Source organism: Zeugodacus cucurbitae, chromosome 3 (genome assembly GCF_028554725.1).
Source record: "Zeugodacus cucurbitae isolate PBARC_wt_2022May chromosome 3, idZeuCucr1.2, whole genome shotgun sequence".
NCBI classification, from domain to species: domain Eukaryota; kingdom Metazoa; phylum Arthropoda; class Insecta; order Diptera; family Tephritidae; genus Zeugodacus; species Zeugodacus cucurbitae.
The window spans coordinates 72,305,717-72,329,063 of record NC_071668.1 but is presented as its reverse complement, the minus strand read 5'-3'; the positions used below and the strand labels follow the sequence as shown (position 1 = coordinate 72,329,063).

Genomic DNA, 23,347 nt, shown 5'->3' with positions numbered 1-23,347 from the left:
CCACAAAAAACTTCGAATTAGAAAGACTTTGAGTTATAGAAATTTTCATTAAAACATAAATTTTTCAAACATGATTTATGGAATCTATTAGAGTAATATAATATTTTTTGTTCTCCTCCATATGATATAGATGGACTCTTTTAAAATTGTGTCTCGAAAGTAAAATTATAAATTTTGTATTATGTTAAGTTCGATTTGTGGAAGGAAATTTGTGGGAATTTTGACTTCTATTGCCAATACAGTTATGGAGAACTTCGAGTTAAGGAGTTTGAGTTATGGAAGGAAATGTGTATGAAATTTGATTTCTAAACGCTATTGCCAATGCAAAAGTTCAAGTTATGGAGCTATTCGAGTTATAGAATTTCTAGTTATGGAAGTTCCACTGCATTTGAAAATATATAGTCGATAACCTAGGTTCGTAAAAAATCTTACTGGGGTTAGTTTTGATTTGTCAATTGTACTTTATCTATGCTTATGTTTCTTTTAAGCATCTCAAAATAATCTGATTACTTGTTGGTGAAGATAACCTCAAATTCATAGAATAGCATATCTATCATACTTTGCTAACGAAGTTTTATATTTTGCATTTTTAATAAATATATATACATATATACATAGCATACAATAATATTGAATAAATGAGTATTTCATAATTAATATAAATAATATATATTACAATCTTAGTTTGAATGCCACTGGGCACTGTTTCTTTTTTTGAAACTTACAACTACTGCATTTAACGTTTATTTTATTATCATATATTTTTGATTTCACGTTTATTTTCACCTTTCACGAATTCGTCATATTTTTACACATTGAAATAACAATTCTGGTGTTAACATTAAATTTTATATTATACTGAAGTATTTTTTTATAATTTTTTTCTACGTTTTTTTGGTGCCAAACTGCATTTTTAGGTGTTTGAAAAAATATATGAGATTTTTTTACCGCCGCTTTTCGTAAGCACAAAATAATATGAAATAAAGAAATTAAATGAAATCAACTATTGTATAAATCGACAAGTTAATAAAATCGCACAGCTGTGCGAGGTGTAAGCGCAATTCAGCGCATCGGACTATTTTTTGGGAAATTTTATATTTTTTTTCATGCTACTTGCGCTGACTAACTGTTTTCATATGCGCGCAGCAAGAACAGCAGTTGGAGTGTCCAATTGAATTGAATTTAGAAACGCCGGCGGCAAAGTTATTTTTTCATTATTTCTAAACTTGCAATACAATGCGAAGCGCGAAACAGCACGACGACGAAGTGAAAAGCGAGATTTTGTGGAGGGTGGGGGCCAATAGGTACTATGTAACATACATAGGTGAAGGTGAAAAAATGGTGGGCGGAGTGAGCGGCAGGCGATTGAAGGAAAAAATCATAAATTTAAAATATCAAATGTAAAGTCCGTACATTTTTCCAAAGCGAGATTGAGCATAAATAGCCGACGGATATTGGCACGAATGCATACGAAAAGGAAAAGAGGAAGGAAAATCAGCGAGCAAGCAATGGAGTGAGGTTATGGGTGGATAGTTCATCATTTGTAGCGGTGGGTGGCAGCACAGGTGAGCTGTGAGATGATAACAAAATAAGAGCGGCAAAAGAAATACAAAAAAGAATATAAAAAAATTAATAAAAATACAGTTAGGAAAAATAAGAATTACGAGAGTGTACGGTAGCAAGCACAACAAAAATCAAAAGTAACAGTTAACTGTGAAAAAAAGATAGAGCTCGCGGTATAGGTCGCGGGCAAAATGTCGAATGGAAAATAAATAAAGAAAATGCCAGCGGAATAAATCATTTACTGGCACTCGCGTGTGCACACGAACACACGAACACACAAACACTTATATACTTATACAGCGCATATATTTCTAACGGTACTTTTATTTAACCGTTATTTCCTTATTTACACAGCAATACACACATGGGTATGTAGAGCGCTTGGCAATGCGACGTTGCGACATTAGAAAAATACAACCATACTATGCCACAGCAGCAACAACAACTAGTGTGTCATATCAACATAAAATATCAACGTGGTTACAGTTAGAAGAATAAGAAGAAGCAGAAGAACGGCGCGGAAGCGATGTGAACTGCGACAGCTGGGCGCGCCCACTCGTATGCATACACACGTAATGCCAATAGCGACTGAATGCAACAACAATAGTAACAAGCGCTGCAACAACAGCAGCCAGAGGAAATCCAGCAGTTATATGCGATATCGAAGCTCAAAGTAGCACTTCAAATATCATGTACAGCTTCTATGATCCACTTAATTGTTTTTGTGCACACGTCGCACTACCGTTATCCTCATAATGTTAGCTTAGACTTCGCTATCCGCTCTAAAGCTGATCCACTTCACTTATCCACCTGCGCCGGCTCCATGGAATACATATCTCTCAAAAGTCGCGCTATCGGCACATTACCAATGGTCTCCTTGAAGAAGAGCGCCTCAATGGTGGCGGCGCGTATGGTCCTCAAAGATGGCAGCAGCAGCAGTAAGCGACCAAAGCGTGTCGCTTGTCTTGGATAACGTAGTCGCACATGATCGGAGAGTATACATTGCGCTTGATCTTGCAACATCTCAACGGGTTGCACATCGCAGAGACCCGCTGTTTCGGGCGCGAAAAGCGCAATCGCTTTCATGCAGCCAACTTCACTGCCGTCGGGCGCGATTTGACGAAAGCGACAGAGTATCTCTTGTATCGTCTTCATTTCCACTTGTGTGGCTTCGTCTTGCAGTACGCGCTCTTTGATGAGTGGCGATTCCAGTATGGGTGTGAGATCGAGCGGGATGGTCCATTGTGCAAGGTTTAGTAGGAATAACTCTTTCCAGGATTCCTGATGGCAGCATGCGTGGTAAGGAGAGATAGATTTATATATTTGTTATAGAAAAATAGTTTATGGGTTGTACTTTTAAGACTAATAATATATGCATTTAAAGGGAACTTAAAGTTGGAGAATCATCGCTCTCCAATAAACCCAAAAGGCCATCGTCCTACTTCCTAGCCGGACCCGAAATTTATAATTTCACAACGGAATATTAACAGCAGATCTCTACTAAGACCTTTTGGTAGATCTCTGTGACTTGCTCGGGCAGATGATGAATTCTTTCATCTACCTTTATCTATAATCTCTAAATAACCGACTAACAAATAAACTCACCTGCAACAATAAATGTTGGTCATTCTTAGTCAGCGTCTGGAAGGGCATCAAGCACTTAACCCAACGCACAGCCATGAAGAGCAGACGAGCAGTAGTCTCCTGCAGCATCTCCCACGAAAGCAGGCGCGAATCGACGCCAATCAGCTGTTGCGGTAGAGCTGGAAATAATATTGAATTGTGCACCTGATATTGTATGAGCTCTTGGCACTTGTCGGGACTGAGTAAGAGCTCCAGAAAACCATTTTGACGCGCGGCATAGAGCGCTGCAGCCTGACCCGCTGCAGCAGCGGCTGACGAGCTGGAACCGTTCGAAATGCCGGCAACGCTGTGATGAGCCGATGGCGAGTGGCTGGAGAGCGGTGTGGAACGCGATGGTGTGCCACTGCTAGCAGTCAAACTGCCACTACCTGGCTTACAGTTCTGATTGTTTATGCTATTATCGTTGTTGTTGTCCATTGATTCACTATTATTGTTGTTATTACTATTGCCATTGATATTGATAAACGGTGAAGCCGGTCCACCGGTAACATTAGTGTCCGTCAGTGATGGCACCGGTGAGGCGCTTGTCGATAGCGGCGGTGTTGCTGACGGCGTTTCGGTCTCAACATTTACACGCGGACTCTCACTACCCAACGAACTGCGACCGCCAATACTCGATATGGACTGTATGGAAGGTGTTGGCGATGGCGAAGAGTAGTTGTGTGTCGTAACAGTTGACTTTGCATAGAATTCCAAGCTCGTAGTGCTGGCAGCGCCACCGCTAGCCGCGCCCGAGGAACCACCGCTATTTGTCAGGTCATAAGTGGGCAAGCCAGTGGTGAGGGATAGCGGTAAATGCTTCGTTGCTGGCTGTTGTCCGACGGCCGCAGCATTCACCGCACCCACAAGCGTGGCGGCTGTTGTGGCGGTCGCGGCTGCCGACATGTTGGGCAATTTGCTGGTGGCCTCCGCAATCAGATTGTGATGCATATGCGGCAGCAGATGCGGTGGAAATGGCAATGGGGGATGTGGTGGCACGGCAACGCCGCCATTTTGCAAAGCGCTATGCTGCGCCAGCGCATGTCCGGGATGATGGAAGGCGGTCGGATGTGCTGGTGGTTGGAAACCCTGTACAGGGTGTGTAGAAATATGTGAAGTGTAATTGAAGGAAGCCGATACGTTCGTGACCAGTGAGACGGGCAGATGATGACCGGGATGATGATGCGCCAAACCGTTGTGATGGTGATGATGATGATGATGCGGATGGTGTGGGTGATGGTGATGCAATTGTGGATGCAGTTTGGGTTTACGTGGACCGCGCTCATGCTGTACGGCTGGAAGGAGAGGAGTTAAAGAAGTGAGTTGGAGATTAGTTAAATAAATAAAGTAAATTAGTAAGCGGTGAAGAGAAACATGAAAAGTCTTGGTAGAATTTAAGTATATGTCTAAATATATACATATATATATATTATATATATTCTTATAAGAATTATATATTAGATATATCCTAAAACAATCTTAGGAGAAAGCTTTATTAAGCATATTTTAAAGCATCCCTTTTATATAAAGGGTGATTTTTTAAGAGCTTGATAACTTTTTTTAAAAACGCATAAAATTTGCAAAATCTCATCGGTTCTTTATTTGAAACGTTAGATTGGTTCATGACATTTACTTTTTGAAGATAATTTCATTTAAATGTTGACCGCGGCTGCGTCTTAGGTGGTCCATTCGGAAAGTCCAATTTTGGGCAACTTTTTCGAGCATTTCGGCCGAAATAGCCCGAATTTCTTCGGAAATGTTGTCTTCCAAAGCTGGAATAGTTGCTGGCTTATTTCTGTAGACTTTAGACTTGACGTAGCCCCACAAAAAATAGTCTAAAGGCGTTAAATCGCATGATCTTGGTGGCCAACTTACGGGTCCATTTCTTGAGATGAATTGTTCTCCGAAGTTTTCCCTCAAAATGGCCATAGAATCGCGAGCTGTGTGGCATGTAGCGCCATCTTGTTGAAACCACATGTCAACCAAGTTCAGTTCTTCCATTTTTGGCAACAAAAAGTTTGTTAGCATCGAACGATAGCGATCGCCATTCACCGTAACGTTGCGTCCAACAGCATCTTTGAAAAAATACGGTCCAATGATTCCACCAGCGTACAAACCACACCAAACAGTGCATTTTTCGGGATGCATGGGCAGTTCTTGAACGGCTTCTGGTTGCTCTTCACCCCAAATGCGGCAATTTTGCTTATTTACGTAGCCATTCAACCAGAAATGAGCCTCATCGCTGAACAAAATTTGTCGATAAACACATTTCGAACCGAACACTGATTTTGGTAATAAAATTCAATGATTTGCAAGCGTTGCTCGTTAGTAAGTCTATTCATGATGAAATGTCAAAGCATACTGAGCATCTTTCTCTTTGACACCATGTCTGAAATCCCACGTGATCTGTCAAATACTAATGCATGAAAATCCTAACCTCAAAAAAATCACCCGTTACATAACCTTTCAAATCCTTATATGCATAACTCCGTTATTTTTTAATACTTCCTTACGCCCCTTACATCTAAGAACTTCTTTCAACCTTCCCTTAATACCACAAGATGCTCAGCGAAAGCTTCCATCATATATTATACTTCATAGAATCCCCCAACTCCTCTCTACATTTAAGCACGTGGTATAAGTGTAACTAAAATCATCTTCTTCAAATTAACTTTATTTATTTAACTACTTAAAAGCAGATTATCGCAATTATACACTTGAATTGATTTTGTGCGAGTACTTTTGCGGCATTTGCATCTCGTAGCGCGCCTTCTTTCCATGACGCTTGATTGACTTGATAAGTTTACGCTTTGGAGTATGAGTGAGTGTCTCATTGCTTGCCGAATCAGCAAAAAGGCAACAAATCCCAAATGCCCATACAAAAACAAAAAAGCAGCAGACAAATCAAAAGTTGGTAAAAAGTTGCGTAAAACTCAAACAAACCCGCTTTTGAGCGCGTGACTGAAGTGCCTGAGCTGATGGGATAATGTATCACATTGATGTGGAGTGTGACGGGTGGAGGGCGGCAGCTGTGTGTTTGTGTTGTTTTTGATTTCCGATTAGCTAAAGCTGCCGGAATTCGTAGTTCGATTTGCATGCTAATGTGTGCTTAGGAATATGAGTGTATGTCGAGGAGTATTTCTGATCCCTTTGCCTTTGATGTTTCGATTTTTTAACCAATTTTAGAAAATTTATTGGAATAGTATATTTTCTGAGTCAGAAGTTCTCCATAACTCGAACTCTTGAATTGGCAATAGACGTCAAATTCCATACAAATTAGCTGCCATAACTCGGAAGTCTCTCAAAATTGAAGTTTTTTTGTGGATTGTGGTGATTCAAGATAGGGAAGTTCAACTGAATCTATGCAGAAGTCCCTTCTAAACCGTAGACGCAAAAGCTACGGTTTTTTGAAAAATCTCTAATTATACGGGGTGGTCCAAAAGTTACTTAACATAGGCCGGTTTGTCCCAAGACGAAGAAATCGTAAAAATCTGAAGGTTAAGTTAAGTTTTCAATCAACTCAAAATAATATTTAACAATTAGAATTCCAAATTAACATAACCTAAAATGAAAGGTTCACTTAAGATTTATGGAAGACGTCAAAACCTTTTTGGGAATTAAAGTGTCTTAATGGGATCCTGAAACTTTTACCGGGGCTTTATTTTTAATAATAGGACTTTCAATTAGATTAAGCCAACTAAGGACTAGTTCGTATCGTTGTAAGCCAGTGGTTATATAATGACTCTGATAGAATTCATAGTTCAAAGGTGAGAATTTATTCATTAAAGGAGGAGCCTAAGGCAGTCATAAATCTACGACGACGTTTTTATGTATCTCATTTTTCTTCAGTCTCTCGTGAGAAATAACCATTAACCTTAAACCATTGCTGATCGTACTTATTATTATTCGAGATTATCTTCCTATTTGTGAATAACGACTTGACAAAAAAATAAATAATTTCCAAAAAGATTATGAACTTTGTAAGAAGATTTTTTGTCATTGTTCACAAATACATGACAGACCCTGCTACTAGCGGATCGATTAGAAAAAAGCTTCTGTTTTAATAACACAGCCACACAAAAAAAAATTGTGGTCATGACCTGGGGCTCTTACTATGTGTATTACATGTTTTACAATTCATCGGATTCGCTTGAAACTCGTTATTTGGAGGTTTTCGGGGTCGCTGATTACGAACGTTACTTTTTAAAAATTCAAAATGGCGAATCAATATAGCGGACATCTTTTAAAACTTCCCCATATTGGTTCCGACATTTTGATTTTTGAAAAACCGTCACCGTATTCCTAATCAGGGACCCCTAAAACGCCCGAGTAACGAGTTTCAAGAGAATCTTATGAATATTTCAAAATAGCGACCGCCATATTGGAACCGCCATTTTGAATTTTTAAAAAGTAAAGTTAAATTCGTAATCAGCGACCCGAGAACCCCCAAGTAGCGAGTTTCAAGCGATTTCGATGAAGCTTTAAAAACGCTGTCCGCCGTATTGGTTTTCTGGGGTTATCTCAAAATCCTGATCTGATAGTAACCCTAATGGACTTGGGATTCGGATTCAGCGACCCTAAAAGCATAAGGCACACATAGTAAGAGCCCCAGGTCATGATAAATATATTTTTTGTGTGGCTGTGTAATCATTCTCGGTTTCAAAAGCAAATGAGTAACAAGTCAAACACGCATAGTAAACGGTCTAAATTGCTGTTCCATCAGATTTTAAAATCATGCTAAAAATCTCTAAACAGAAGCATTGTTAATTAAACCCCACATAAGTTTGGGATTCGTAGACTACTTCCCAATCTAGCCTCAGTGCTTATGAGTGAAACTATTAAATATATTACGACCCTTACTAAAGTCTTAATTATAATATTCCCATATTGCCGATTTCAAGAAAATTAAATTAAAGAAATCACAAATTTTGAAATAATCTTCACCAACTCTCTTCCCACTCACTACCTTCAAACCCTTAACGATTGCTTGCACACACTCTCCAACAAAGCAACAAAAAGCTATGCCAATAACTTTTTGAAAAGCCTCAAAGCCTTTTGGAAGATCAAATTTTTCAATTACGCTAAAGTGGACGATAAAATTTTCATGCAGTTCCCAACAGCGCGCTGATGATATGCCTATGCAACCTATGCCACGATGGTGAGAGAGAGAAAGGAGCGCCTTCTCCTCCATGATTGTTGCGAAAGACTTTAGGCAATTTGATGACAAACCGAAGAAAACTGGCGAAGGCAAACAAAAAATGAAAATGAAATAATAAAGAAATTATAAAAAAACGAAAATTAAATGGCATCAAAAAGTGGGAGAGTGCGGAGGCTTACAAAATAAATAAAAGACAAGGCACTAGAGAGTAAAAAAAGTTACCAAAATGGTTGAGTTTGTCTTAATTCTTCTACGTTAATTTTTGCGTGGCGCTGCAACTTTTTAACCCTTTGGAGCGTGAGCCTTAAACAAAAGCGTGGTGTGGCATTTGCCACTTGAAAGTATTTTCAACTTAATTCAGAAGTGTCTGCGTTGCCTTTTTCTGCGCTCGGTTTTCTATGTGGTTACATGGGTGGGTGGAAGGGTATTTAAGTTACTTCTCTGGAAGCTGGTTGGCAAGAAAATTTGCTTGATTGCGCACTTTGTTGTTGCATTTCTTACACTGAAGTGATGGCATCTTTTGACGTTTCTTCACATCACTTAAGCAACGAGCAAGTTGGCTGTGTGCTGAAGGCCGCAAAGAACTTCAAGACTTTGTTGGTGTTGGCGTATAATTCTTGATTTTATAATTTCTTCATGAAAGAAAGTATATTTGCTCATTCTTTCGTGCATGCGAAGAAGTTGGGCAATGCAAAAGTCGTGTTGCGGCGAATTTCAAAGTGGAAGAGACTTTTTTTTTGGATTTCTTGAGAAGAGAGAGTGTGGAGTATATACAATTGTGTTTTAAAAAATATTCTAATTATATAGATATATACTTTACATAGAGTTCCTACAACAATCTTTAACATATGCGCCTAAAACGCGGCTATTTCTAACTCCAAGTTGCAAAAAGCGTCAACTGGAACACTACTTCTCTCTTCTCAAAGTTTTCCACAGCCAAAAATCTTCCGCAAGTAGCCACAAAAGCCGTGGTGAAGCCACAAAACATGTCAGAAACCAAGTAAACAACAACACCACAGCGAACTGTGTGTCTTCACTAATTTCAATATTCTTGAAGACGCTTCTCAAATACGAACAAATTGTTGTTGGCAACAATATGAAGAGCATGTCAAGGCGATGTTGAACAACTTGTAAAAGCATTGCGCTGTCCTGTAACAAGTCCAAAGGCTTAAGCGCCTACAAGCATGCAGAGTGTAACAGCATTTTGGCAATTATTTACATTTTATATAGCAGGCTTTGAGGCGCAGTTGGTTAGAAAATTACGGCCAGATACGCACGCGCACACAAACTCAAGGTGTGCGCTTTGACGGGACGACAAGACAAGTGTTGTGTAAACAAGCAAAACTTAACGTTAAGCAAAGGACATTATGGCATTTTAACATTCGACACAAAAACAAAGAAACCAAATAAGCAGCCAAGTTAGACACACAAACAACTACAACTACAGGCATGTTTAACACAACCGAACGTCTTACAAGGACAATATGATTACTCTCTTCACTTCCCAGTTAATTCCACTTGCCACTCAACTCTTCTTGCAAGTAAACCATCTTCTTCTGTTCGTTGTTGTTTTGTTGTATTTTATCTTACTCTTAGTTTTCGGAAATTTACGCTTAACAGCATTTCTAGTCCAAAGTCCATCAGCTACTTAGACAGTCAGTCATTTGACATATTTGTTTTCGGCAATTTGCCTTCTTTTGAGTTCATTTAGTTAACTATTTTGTTGTTGCAGGCTTGTTTACTTAATAGCTTTAACGAATAGCATATTTACATATGAATTTGAGCTTTTGCTATTGTTGTTTTTACTTTTTGTCTGAGGAATCTTTGTTTATAAATAGATGTGGAAGTAAAGAAATTCTTAGAAAATTAGTAGAATATACTTTATAGTCTGTATAGAAAGGATTTTGATGTTGATTCAGAGTTAATCAGCTTTGTGTCACTCTATTTTTCTGTCTCTCCTTTTCCCTCTTTTTCGGTATTTCTGTTTTTCGTCGAATATCATTCTATACAGCCTTTGATGCTGATTCAACGGAGAATAGCTTTGTATCTCTCTCAATATCTTTTTGTTACATCCAATTGTCTCTCTCCCTCCATATTTTTCTTTGTCTCTCTCACTCTACTGTCGGGAGATCGAGTCACTATTAAAAGTCACAAAGACAGTTTATCAACATTAAATTCTAAAATTATTTGACCATATAACCATGATCCATCATACAAACAGATTTTAAATCCAAATGTTAGACATGTCTATCTATCATATAGACTGGTTCATAACTCTCAGAGGTTCCTAGCTTTAATAAAATCAATATTTAGGAAAATGCAGGTAAAAAGAGTCAAGATCTCTAACTCTTAAGTAGGATGTTGATTTCTAATGGGATCCAAAGAGTTTCAGAACGCTAAATATCGAAGTCGTATGTCTGTTGTTACCCCGAGCTACGGAAAGGCAGAGAATTTTACAACTACAGTTGGTTCAAACTCAGGGATTTTTTTACACACATATTGAGGTGGAGTGCGAAGAAGACCTCTGAAACATTTTCTAGGAGAAAGAAAGACTTATAAGATATTATTGAATGAATTAGACAGGATACCATAAAATAAATAGATAAGAACGTGTAGTATAGAATAGAACAGGAAAGAAGGGCACAGGGTACGATAGGATATAATATAATATATGATTGGATAGGATAAATTTGGATACGATAGAATAGAAGATAATACGATAATATATGGTGGGATAGTAAAGGTTAAGATAAGATATCAAAGGATCGGAGAATGGGATAGGGTACAATTGGATAGAATAAGAGGGGTTAGCTTAGGATAGGGATACACGTTAGAACAAATAAAAGGATAGGGTTAGTTTTGTGGAATATATATGGATAATATATGGTGGGATAGTAAAGGTTGAGGTAAGATATCAAAGGATTGGAGAATGCGATAGGGTACAATTGGATAGAATAGGAGGGGTACGCTTAGGATAGGGATACACGTTAGAACAAATAAAAGGATAGGGTTAGTTTTGTGCTCGAAAAATATGAAAAGAGATGTGGTTAGGCTTAGAAATGGTTGAAGCGTTAGAGATAAGGATACAGATAGTGACTTACATAAGGAATGAAATATATTTCTTGTTGGAGACGCAAAACGAAGGAATAAAACTACTCCTACCGGTACTGAATGAAAGAGCTCAGTGATAAAACTCTTTGAAGAGAAGATACATAGTAGTCAGAGTGTATTGATGTTATTTTTAAATAAGTTTTCATAGCGATTAGGTTACTTAATCTTATTTTATGGCATTCAATAGCAAAAAGATAGTTTTGAAAGCTCATCTGAGTTAATCTTTTTCATTTCATTTTTTACATAAATGGATTTACTTCACTTCACAACTTAACAGGTAACACTTTGCTGTCTTCCACTAAGTCCAAGCGCTTTCCATATGAGCTTAAGAAGAGAAATTGTCGTGTTTATGATTACTTTTTTTGTTGAATTTCGTTTGTATCTTAACCACATTTGTTGTTGTTGAGTCTTTCAACTCCCTATTTACGAATATCTCAAGAGCCAACCATTAAGAATCGCAAGAACGTCGACAAACGCAGCTCATCAATTCCAGTATGCGCATATGATAAATGGACCAACATCAACAATAGAGTAACGGTGTCTTAGCTGCGTTGGCTACTGTGTCTGTGCGCTTGCTGAACTTGAAGACTGATACTCTTCACAAACAACAGCAGCTTGTGTATAAATAAACGATTAATGTCACAAAGGTGAGAATAATGTCAAGTGTTTGCCATTCATGTGTATTATTTGCTGTTTTCTATATACAAACATACATATTTATATTTAAGTAACACATGTGCTTTGCAGCCAAGTAACCCTTTATGCATCCCACATGTGTTTATTATAACACACTTTGTCCTGTGAGTCCTTCACTTGTGCGATATATGCGATTAGTATTGGATTAAAATGTCATCCCTCATATTTTGTCAACTCATGTGTGTGGTTGTTTGTGTGTGCCTCATATGTGTATTGCCTTGTAGTTACACGCATACACACTTAATTAACGCCAACAAATAAAAGTCACCAGGACGACAGTGTGCATTGTCACCACCCACTACAGTGTGTTCTGCAGCACTTCACACAAGTGATACCTTTGGAAACATATTACAGTTATATAATAGTGAAATTCCTATGAATTTGGAAATAATTAATGACCCTGGTGGAATTTTTGACAGCTGATAATATGAAATAGACAGAAAAAGTAAATTGTATTCAAAATATACTAATAACTAACCTCAGAAGGCACCTAAGATTCGTCATACATTATGATCAACAAACGGAAATTCTCAACAGATTAAAAAGGCATTCGCTCTTCCACACAAGCCCTGACGAATGTCAATATTGGTCTTGATACTCTTCAGCTGCCAACATTCTCAATTTTTTCCTACAAGGTCAGTTTCAGAATCATATATGTTCATATATCAGTCAGTTTCTTGTTGTGCAAATTGAAATGATTATATATAACTACCGTTATGTCACACACATGATATATATATGCAATTATGTATATATTTATATAAACTAACACACATAGGCATAAAGCCAACAAATGTGCATATTCTCACGCTTTTAACCTTTTTGTCTTTTAAGTTAGTCAATAAAATCGGCTTAATTTATGTTCTTAAGAAGGCAAGTTTACTAAAAGCAATTTTCCGAAAACTCATTTATGAGTTGACATATAAACAAAGATAGTTGCGAAAATATTGAATGAAAATGAGATGGAAGACACAAGCATACAACTATTCTATAGATGTGTTATGGGTAATGGAGAAGTTGGGTTATATAGTGGAATTGAAATACTCTTTTAGCCATTTAAGCTTGACATGGTGACTTTCAAAGCTACATATATCGACTAATGTGACTTTTTATTGAAATAAATACTTTTTTAGCGACAAAACGAGAGATACTATAGCTTTTGACGACTACAGCGACATCTGTGTTCTCACACGCTTATGCTTTTTCTTACACGTATAATGGAAAGTTAAAAGCTTCCATTTCTCAACATGGAAGATATATCGTATTTATATAATGTTCTCTAAAATAAAACGAGACCAGAGATCTAAAGTCTAAAATCAAAGCATGTTTTAAGAAAATATCGAAAACTTCGCCGATTTATTGCGAAAGTACCTATTTACGTCCAGTCTATAATTAATAATATGGTTCAGGATTTTATCGCATAGGCCTCAATAGACCACAGGCCGCAATATATAACCTTAATTTTCTATCTACCACATAAAACCTGAATCGAATTTTGAGAGATCACTCAAATTCCCTGGCACCATCGTTGAAAATATGAATTCAGTAAACATAGGTGATAGGAGAGTCCTTTTCATGATGTTTGAATACAAAATAGGTAAATTCTTTACTGCTATGGTGTGATCTCATTTTAGAGAAAAAGCTGTATGTCGTATTTAGTCAGAAGCTCTCTAGAACCTAACAAGTATAGTCGAATTCAAATAGTAACATAAGAAGCTTTACTGTTTTCATATGGAATCTGGCTCATCATGAGCTCTGATTTGAGGTTATTTTGTAAAGAGAGGCTATATGAAGGTTTTGGAGGAGATTGCTTGCTTCAAAGCTGTCAGAGCTTTCTCCTTAATTTTAGGTGTCGCCATGGTCAGCACACGCCTCCTACGACTAACTAATTGGTAGCCATCCGATTTGGGAGCCACGTGTTCAACCCACTCGAATATAGACGCATTATTTATTCAATACCAAAACAAGGACACGTGCCACATTTCACAGACGAGTGCCGAGCACCAGATGATAAGCATTGGATGAAAAAGCAACATTTCGTAAATCTAATTAGTAGCTCATTACAACGCAACAAACCGCAAAAAACATATTGTACCAAAGGTGAAAATGGAAATGGAAAAGCCACAGTTATGCAAGAAGAAGAAGCAGCAAAGAGAGTGTTGAAAAACCAAAGACAAGCCAGACCATAAAACATATTGACCGATTTAGCGAAGCTAATCAATTAATTAGTCATGGAGAGTGGTGAGCAATAATGGTGATGAAGTAGGCGATGGAACTGTAACCCACGCACAAGGAAAACAAAAACCAGAGCAGCAGGCGGAAACGCTACAAAACGCACAAGAAACGTCGAAACACTGCCGATGACTGAAAAAGCTAGAAGAGGGTGAGTTGACTGCTGCGCCAGTGATACGAAAATAAAAACGGAAATTGTCAGTTTGCCACAAAGTGTGGCTGTCAAACCGTTGATGGTCGAGGATGTGTATAACCGCACCAAAAAAAGGGCAAACGCACAAAAACAAACACGCAAAAATTAATGATAAGAGATGAATGAAGGAGAGTGAGACAAAGCGAAATGAAGTGAAGTACATTAAGAACCCGACAATGTTGAGCTCAACCGAGCTGAACAGCTGTTCGGTTCACAAGCAAGCCAAGCCAAGAAGAAGTGAGCACGACAAGAAGCTGAGATGAAAGTGGCAAAGGGAGCGCATAAAACAGAGGGGTGAGCACAACACATTGAGGAGCTACCGAAAGCAGATAATATGAAGAGTGTGACGAGTGTGTGCTAATTACTAAGCATTACAATGAACCAAAAAATCAATTTAAGCAAAATAATCCCCTTCAAATGAGTATGAGTAAATAAATAAATAAAATTGCAATAAATAAATAAATACGAAGCGCAGCGCACAGCCGCAGGCACGAGCCACTCGAATTGCTATGATTGCTGGCATTACAATGCAGAAAAAGAATGAAGAAATCATGTTCACACCGGGCAGTTTTGAGTAGGAGTGTACGAAAATTATCTACTTACCACTTAAAATGCAGAAATAAGAGTTAATGCCTTCCTTTTGGTGAAAAACTCACATTTAAAATTTAATTTACAGTGTGAGGTTTCGATACTATTTGAACGGCATATATGAGACATGAAAATAATGCGTGAAATTACAAAAACACTTGAGATTCGTTACGGTTGCGGCGAGTTTCAATTGGACCCGAACGAGTGAGGGTGGGTTGTATGGATTTACTAGGCATTGTTGGATATATTTGTAGACTTTAGCAGTTAACAGAGATGTTGATTATGTTTCTTATTTGTTATGGACCAGGAGATCTTAAACAAAGAGTGAAATGATAGGAGAGCTTGAGACTTTATTTCAGAGTTATATAATATCAATGGCAGTATGAGCCACTCTAGCACTCAGATTGAGGTTATGAAAAAAGTACCTCAAATGTTTCATTTCAGAATCTCAGGATGCTAAATCGTTTTACCGAAGTCGCATCTCTCGTACCCACCTCGAACTAAGATGAGATTTAATTAAACTCTTCAAAGGTATGTTCAAGATGCCTCAAATGATCTCATAATATGTTCTTTTATAGGAGAAATAATGGATTATAAATTATTATTTTTTGGGAGGCTCTACGAGGAGCATATTTTACAGTAACCTTTAGGTTGATTGTTTGTAACTAAATGCGAGGATCACATAGAATACAAAACTCTCGGATTGGCTAAGACAAAAAGCCCAACTGGGTTTCGAGGCAACCGGGTAACTGAAATGAACAGATTTACTGGCGTACGAGTCTCCCGAGATTGTTGTAGCTCCAATTGATATTTTTTAAGAGGAGAAGAGATGTATATAGACGAGAAAAGAAACACATTAAGAGAGTTTCTACTTCCACAATCGCAGCTAACTTCATGATATAAGAAGGAGTTACGTTTTAAATGAAGGTATCTCAGTGGATATTGACGTATCAGCAGCGGCAAAACTAAGATACTTTCAATAGAAGAACACCGAAGTTGAAATAATGAAATTTTCTGCTTTAGAAGCCGAAAAAAATTGTTTTTTAGCAATTATTTTAAGTTGCAAAACAAGTAGTTTAAATAATACTTTTGTCCAACTTTTTTAATTTAAATAGAAGATAATTTAATACTGAAGCTAAATCACTTTGGTTTTTTTCGATCGGATATATATTATTTTTGCTATCGCCGGCACCGTTTTCTAACACTTGTGAAAATGAAAACTCGAGAAAACGCGCTTTAAAGGTCTGCCTGAGCATTCGCACCTGCTCGACGCTCGGCCACTAAAATTGCTATAGCTTCGAAAATATGTCGAATTGGCCTCTGGCCTCTTAAAGACATATTCTTGGGTGGATTTGGAAGAGATTTAAAACCAAACAAAAAAATCGATTTTTTGAAGCTGTAAATCAGACTACTGGCTTAAAGATCTGGCTTGAGAATGTAAAGTAAGGTTAGGGTACTTACTAAAGCTCGTTTATGCTGGTTAAGATGATGTTTCATATATGCTTTAGAAAAAAATCCAAGTAAAAAGCGATGAAGTACAGTCGGAACTATGAGCACAATGAAGTCAAAACTTGTTATATTATTTTCGGTCAAAAATTCATCCAGGCGTGTAGAGTAACGTTATATTTTACTACAACAACAACAATAGTGTATTTATTATACGGAAAGAAAGTAAATTAAGACCTCAAAAATATAGTAGAGACTCAAACAACCTGGCTCCATAGGAATAATACAGACATTTTTCAAGCGATCTCATCGCTCATCGCTCTTATCTCATCGCTCGAAATTTTTTTTCTTTACATCAAAAATATGCTTTACTTATCTTAACATCTCACTCAATCTGCTGCTAATCTCCTCATCAAGTGATTGTGCTGTCCTCAACTTCAACTTTTTTAAATGACCCTAATCCTTATGCGCTTCACAAAGCAGCGCATTCACACTAATGTTGTTGATAATTTGACGCATCATTTGACATCACTTTTCAACTCAAAATGTCCCCGACCAAAGCAAAAAAATCTAAAAAAAGAAACATTCTACGGTAAATGAAGACCTCAGGGGTATACACACACACAGATACACCGATAAATAGCGCAAGGACCTTTCTGGAGCATGAGAAATGGAATGTGTTCATTTGTACACACAACAAATCACTCAAATAAAAATTTTCTAAAATATGAAAATCCGCTTAAAATGCCGCGTGAAAACAACAAAAAGTTGCTGAATGTCTTTTTCTACCAACAAACACATACACACACATACATGCACGCATACAGACACACGTCAAAAGCAGCATCGTTCAGTGAGCTTTTGAGCAAATAACATTAATAGCAGCAACATAATTTGTATGCAAACATGAAATCGACAATCAGAAAGGAAATGTGGTGAAGGAAAGGAGCAGCGAATAACAGTTATAAGAGCCACTTTGTATGACTCTGTGCGCCTTGACGATATTTTTTTCATTTTTCTTTGTAATGTCTTTCTCCCGGCTTGTGAAGGCCATTAGCATAAACCACTTGAATACCAGCGTTTAACATTTATTATGCGCATAAAGGGCGTACACAAGGACCAAGTGGGTGGAACGGCGACGACGACTGAGGGGTGACGCAGGTCTTTAAAGATGGGTGCCGCATTGGTAAGCCGCATTGCGGAAAAAAAAGAAAGAAGCGTTGTGTGCATGCCTTGTCATATTTTCATATAATAACTTATTTGCTTTCATGTCAAGAGCTGATGACGGCGCTGTTGATGATGATGATGCCAGTGATGAGGGACTACACTGAGGAACAGTGGCTGTAAGCTACAGAGCGCCATCTTTATCATAAATACATGCAAACATATGGTGTATGCTGGCGCGACCTATCGACCTCAACGCAGACAAGTGCCCAAACGCAAGCTCCTCCTGTCTGCTGCTCACTCGTATACGCCATCATTATTCACTTGAGCGCCCGCCTCTACTCGCTTTTCTTCTGCTTACACCCAGCAGTTGAAGTAAAGCTATCAACCGTCAACAAACAGATACTTTTTTATCTTTCCCTCTCTCCCCTCTCAAGCTTTATTTGTGTTGCTTGTCGTGGTTCTTTAACATTTTAGCTATTGTAAGCGCCATTTTTCTACGGCACAATTCAGCCTATCGGCTTATTGTTCGGGATTCAATTTTATTCCTTTCTTCGTTTTGTATTTACGCTGCACAATTCCCTCATTTTCTTCGTTTATATTTCCCGCTTTTGCTTATGCTCTTTATCGCTTTTATTATCCATCTTATTTGGTGTACTTGAATGGGCTCATTTGTTACTTTGTTTGCCTTTTGTTGGCGCATCAATTTTTAGTTATTGAGCGACCGATTTGCTGTGGTAATTTATATAACCTTAATTTTTGTGGAGTGTAGTATACCGTTTTATGTTTACAACTTAGTTACTTGTTTATAGCTTGTTAGTTAAGATAAACTTAAGTGGATGGAGTTGTTGAAGTTGAAAAGTCTCTAAACTCTTAAAAAACGGATAATTATTATACTAAGTAATATTAATACTTTGAAATCTTAAAAAACGGTGAATTTTTTATTGCTTACCAAGTAATATGGAGAGATATGGTTTTTGACCCATAAGTGGGCGACGCCTTTCCATTTTGTAAAAAAATCTGAGTGCAGCTTCCATCTGCCATTTCTTATGTGGAATTTAGTGTTTCTGGCGTTTTTCGTTACTGAGTTAACTCACTTTTAGTAATTTTCAACCTAACCTTTGTATGGGAGGTGGGCGTGGTTATTATCTGATTTCAACTAATTTCATGGTGTGGTGGGGTACCTAAGAGAACTGACTGCAGAAAGTTTGGTTTATATAGCTTTATTGGTTTGCGAGATATATACAAATAACCGATTTGGGGACGTGGCCACGCCCACTTTCCCAAAAAAAATACATCTAAATATGCCCCTTCCTAGTGCGATCCTCTGTTCCAAATTTTACTTTTATAACTTTATTTATGGCTTAGTTATGACACTTATTGTGTTTTCGGTTTTCGCCATTTTGTGGGCGTGGCAGTAGTCCGATTTTGCCCATTTTCGAAAGCAACCCTCTCACTGTCCCAAGGAATGTGTGTTCCAAGTTTCATCAAGATATCTCAATTTTTACTCAAGTTATCCGTTGCACGGACGGACAGACAGACGTTCGGATTCGGATTTTGACTCGTCTCGTCACCCTGATCATTTTGATATATATAACACTATATCTAACTAGTTTAGTTTTATGACTTACAAACAACCGTTATGTGAACAAAACTATAATACTCTCTTAGCAACTTTTGTTGCGAAAAATATAAAAATATAATTACTGTAATCATAACGGAAAAAGTTAATATATAATTGAGAATACTATGAAATTATTTCCTACTATTACATGATTACGACCAGTAATGGTAATAGTAATTGTAATTTTTTTTTCTTACTATAATTATACTTTTTAATTACTATTACAGAAATATATTACAATAAGTATGAGCACAATTAAATTAATCTTAATGATAGTTGATATTCTATTGGTTATAAAACACAGACAGATTACAACTACTAATATTGTAATCATCCAGTAATCACAATTTTTGAATCTACAATTACAATAATTGTAATACTCTGAACTCTTAAACGGACAATTATTGATTACTGGCCAAGTATTATGGAGGGATAAATATAAAATAATTGTGATCCAGAACAAATGTAATTGTTGTAATCATCCCTACAATTACATGATTACGACTAGTAAAGAGGTAATCCCACTTTTCTGATTACCATTACTGTAATTATAAATTATAATTCTAATACAAATATTAATCCAAAGAAATATGAGCACTATTACAGTAATAAAAATGAAAAAAGATATTGAATCGGTAATAAAACAAATACTGATAATGAATATTAATCCGGAAAATTTTCATTGCATGATATATAATTTAATGTACTTCGAAAGTAGTCCCTAAAATTAAATGATTACGACTTGAGTAATGGTAATCTAACTTTTTATAATTACCATTACATTTTAATTCCCATTACAGAAATTATTCACAATAAGTATGAGAACGATTAAAGTAATCATAAGAGATATTGTATTGGTAATTAAAAAATTAAAGATTACAATTACTAATCATGTAATCATAATTATTGATTACAATAAAATCACGTATATCATTATTTTCATATTTCTGTAGTCAAAAATCCATATTTTGAGTAATTATATTACCAAAAGCCAACTACATACAGACATACACATATGCAACTAGCCAACTTTAACGCTTTATTAAATATTTAAAGTCAATTGGTCAAGTAAAATGAGAAAATAACTTAAATTCCCAATATAATACTGCAAAAACTGCATTGTTGTTGCTGCGACATGCAGACATACAGACTTTTATCGAGGGATTAAAAAAGCGACAAACGACAAAATAAAACAAATAAATATGTAAAATCTATTTTTTTTGCATATCAAAAGTAAATGCCAAGCTGCGAGACGTGGCAGGTGTTGCCAGACTAAAATAAGAGAAAATTTGTTGGAATGAAATTAATAGAGGGGACAACTGCAAAAGCAATATAAAAACATAAAAATAAAATATAGAATAAAAAGAAGCGCAAACAGCAAATATAAATATGCGTAAGTGTACATACGCAATCAAGTAAATATGTATCTACATATACATATCTATGTATTTATGTATATATATGGAAAAAATTTCAACACATGCGAGTTTTTCCTGTCAACTTTCGCAGCCATTGTTTTCACATATATTTATTTTGTTGTAGTCATTGTTGTTGTTATTTTCGTTGTTGTTGTTGTTTTGAGTGCATCAGAAAGCCGAAACTGCAATGTCATGTTAAGAGTTGATTTTAAAATTTTTTAATCCGCTTGTATGTCAATTTACCCACACCAGGCAACATGCAAACGCCGCAGCTAGTCAGGCAGTCAGACAGTCACTCAGTCAGTGCAATGCAGCTTTTATATATTGTATGTTATATTTGTTTGTATCGGATATTTGTGCGTATTTATTTACTAGTGTAAATATGTATATATGAATATACAAACAACACTTGCGATATTTTGAAATGAAAGAGCTGACTTCAACACTACTTGAGCCTACTACAGAGAAGGATACAAGTGTATACATACATATATATTTTTTATAACATATACATACATATATATATGCATATATATATTCGAATACCATTCAAATACACCTTTGTGTACATTTTTGTGCCTGCGTTTCACTGTCTTCTGCATTTCCTCCTCAAATTTTATTTTATTTACTCTACTGCATTCTGCCTACAATACCAACAGCAATACCTTTCTCTAGTGCACTGCCAAGTAACGCTTCTTGTTGTCAGAGTGCAACTCCATTTATACATGCACTCATTCATTTAGCTACCTGCAGCCGAAAAGTGAGTAAAGCGTTGGTGTCAATATTAAAAGCGGATTTAAAGTCACTCATACGCCATGGTTTGCCTACGAGTACCTACATGAGAGTTGATGGAGCCGTATTGTGTATAATTGTGAAAATGTGTACTAATGTAAGGAGAAAAGCTGTGACTACATTTTAGATATATACAGTGAACCATTTTAAAATGTTTTTTGAATAAAATCGAGTAAAAATAATCAAAATTTACATTTGAGCTTCTAAATTTTAGTAATTCTATTGAAGTTGTGGCACACATTGAATTATTATCGAAATTCGGTCGTACAATCAGCAAGGAACGATTAGTTTTAACCCAGTTTTTAGGAACTTTTTTATATCCAGTTCGAGTATTCATGGACCTAACTTTTATATACATTTTCAGTTTTGACTCTCTGTTGCTTAATTTCACGCTTTGTTTATTCCAAATTTATTGAAATTATTTTTGATTTACAATTTAATATTATTATGATCTATTTTAGGCAAAATCCATGACTTGCGGAACAAGAGGGATCAATTATTGTACTAAAATGTTTAAGCATTGAACATTTCGTATGAATAGTGTTAACCTTTGACCTCATAAGTCTCTCTAATCGAAATTTCGTTTGAAGGGGATTAACTTTTGACCTCATAAGCCTCTCTAATCGAACATTTCGTATGAAGAGTGTTAACCTTTGACCTCATAAGCCTCTCTAATCGAATATAACTCAAAATTAAACCACGATATTCCACAACTTTTCCATCCCTAACAGAATCGGTGCTTTTATTGTGTTGGTAAGTGGTATTGATCTAAATTGTTTCAGAAAACTTCGATTTAACTCTTTTCTAGGATATAAATGGAAGACTGGTGTGTATTTTTTGCAGATATAGACTGATATACCTAACTGACTGACTTTAATATCTTGAGAACTCTCCTCCTGGTCTGGAAGGTTAAGAAGATCAACTGAGAACACAAAATGCTTATCATTTTCTCATAAAATACTTTTTTGTTGAACTCCGCTGTCACATCTTCATCTTTTGATCTCATATGAATTCTAAAACAAGACAAAACGTTAACTTCGGCTGTACCGAAGCTAATATACCCTTCACAGGTGCATTTCTTTTAGTAACTATGTGTTTAAGCAAATCTAAAGACGTAAGAAAAAGTAAATAAAAAAAAGAAAACATTTTACTAATTCTTTTTAGCCGTGAACTTTCGTGAAGATATGTATTAAAATGCGGAAGTTTTCCATACAAGCCCTTGATTCCGATCGTTCGGTTTGTATGGCAGCTATATGATATAGTGAACCGATCTGAACAATTTTTTCGGAGATTAAATTATTTCTATAAACAATAACTCACACAAACTTTCGTGAAGATATGTATTAAAATGCGGAAGTTTTCCATACAAGCCATTGATTCCTATAGTTCGGTTTGTATGGCAGCTATATGCTATAGTGACCGATCTGAAAAATTTGTTCAGAGATTAAATTATTTCTATGAACAATAACTCACACCAATTTTCGTGAAGATATGTAGTAAAATGCGGAAGTTTCCATACAAGCCCTTGATTCCGATCGTTCGGTTTGTATGGCGGCTATATGATATAGTGAACCGATCTGAACAATTTTTTCGGAGATTAAATTATTTCTATAAACAATAACTCACACCAACTTTCGTGATGATATGTAGTAAAATGCGGACGTTTTCCATACAAGCCCTTGATTCCGATCGTTCAGTTTGTATGGCAGCTATATGATATAGTGATCCGAAATCGGCAG

At 36.5% G+C, this 23,347-nt stretch overlaps 1 protein-coding gene across 1 annotated transcript in view; it reads right to left on the bottom strand.

The window, feature by feature from the left end:
• Positions 1-2,037: 2,037 nt before the first annotated feature.
• LOC105218174 (protein dissatisfaction) overlaps positions 2,038-23,347 on the bottom strand; it is a 34,786-nt gene continuing 13,476 nt past the window's right edge. Inside the window, exons 4-5 of the mRNA XM_054227439.1 lie at positions 3,169-4,481; positions 2,038-2,844 (exon numbers count right to left, since the gene is read on the bottom strand). Of these exons, the coding sequence (XP_054083414.1) occupies positions 2,362-2,844; positions 3,169-4,481 (1,796 nt within the window). The 3' untranslated portion in view covers positions 2,038-2,361. The remainder of the gene's footprint in view (positions 2,845-3,168; positions 4,482-23,347) is intronic.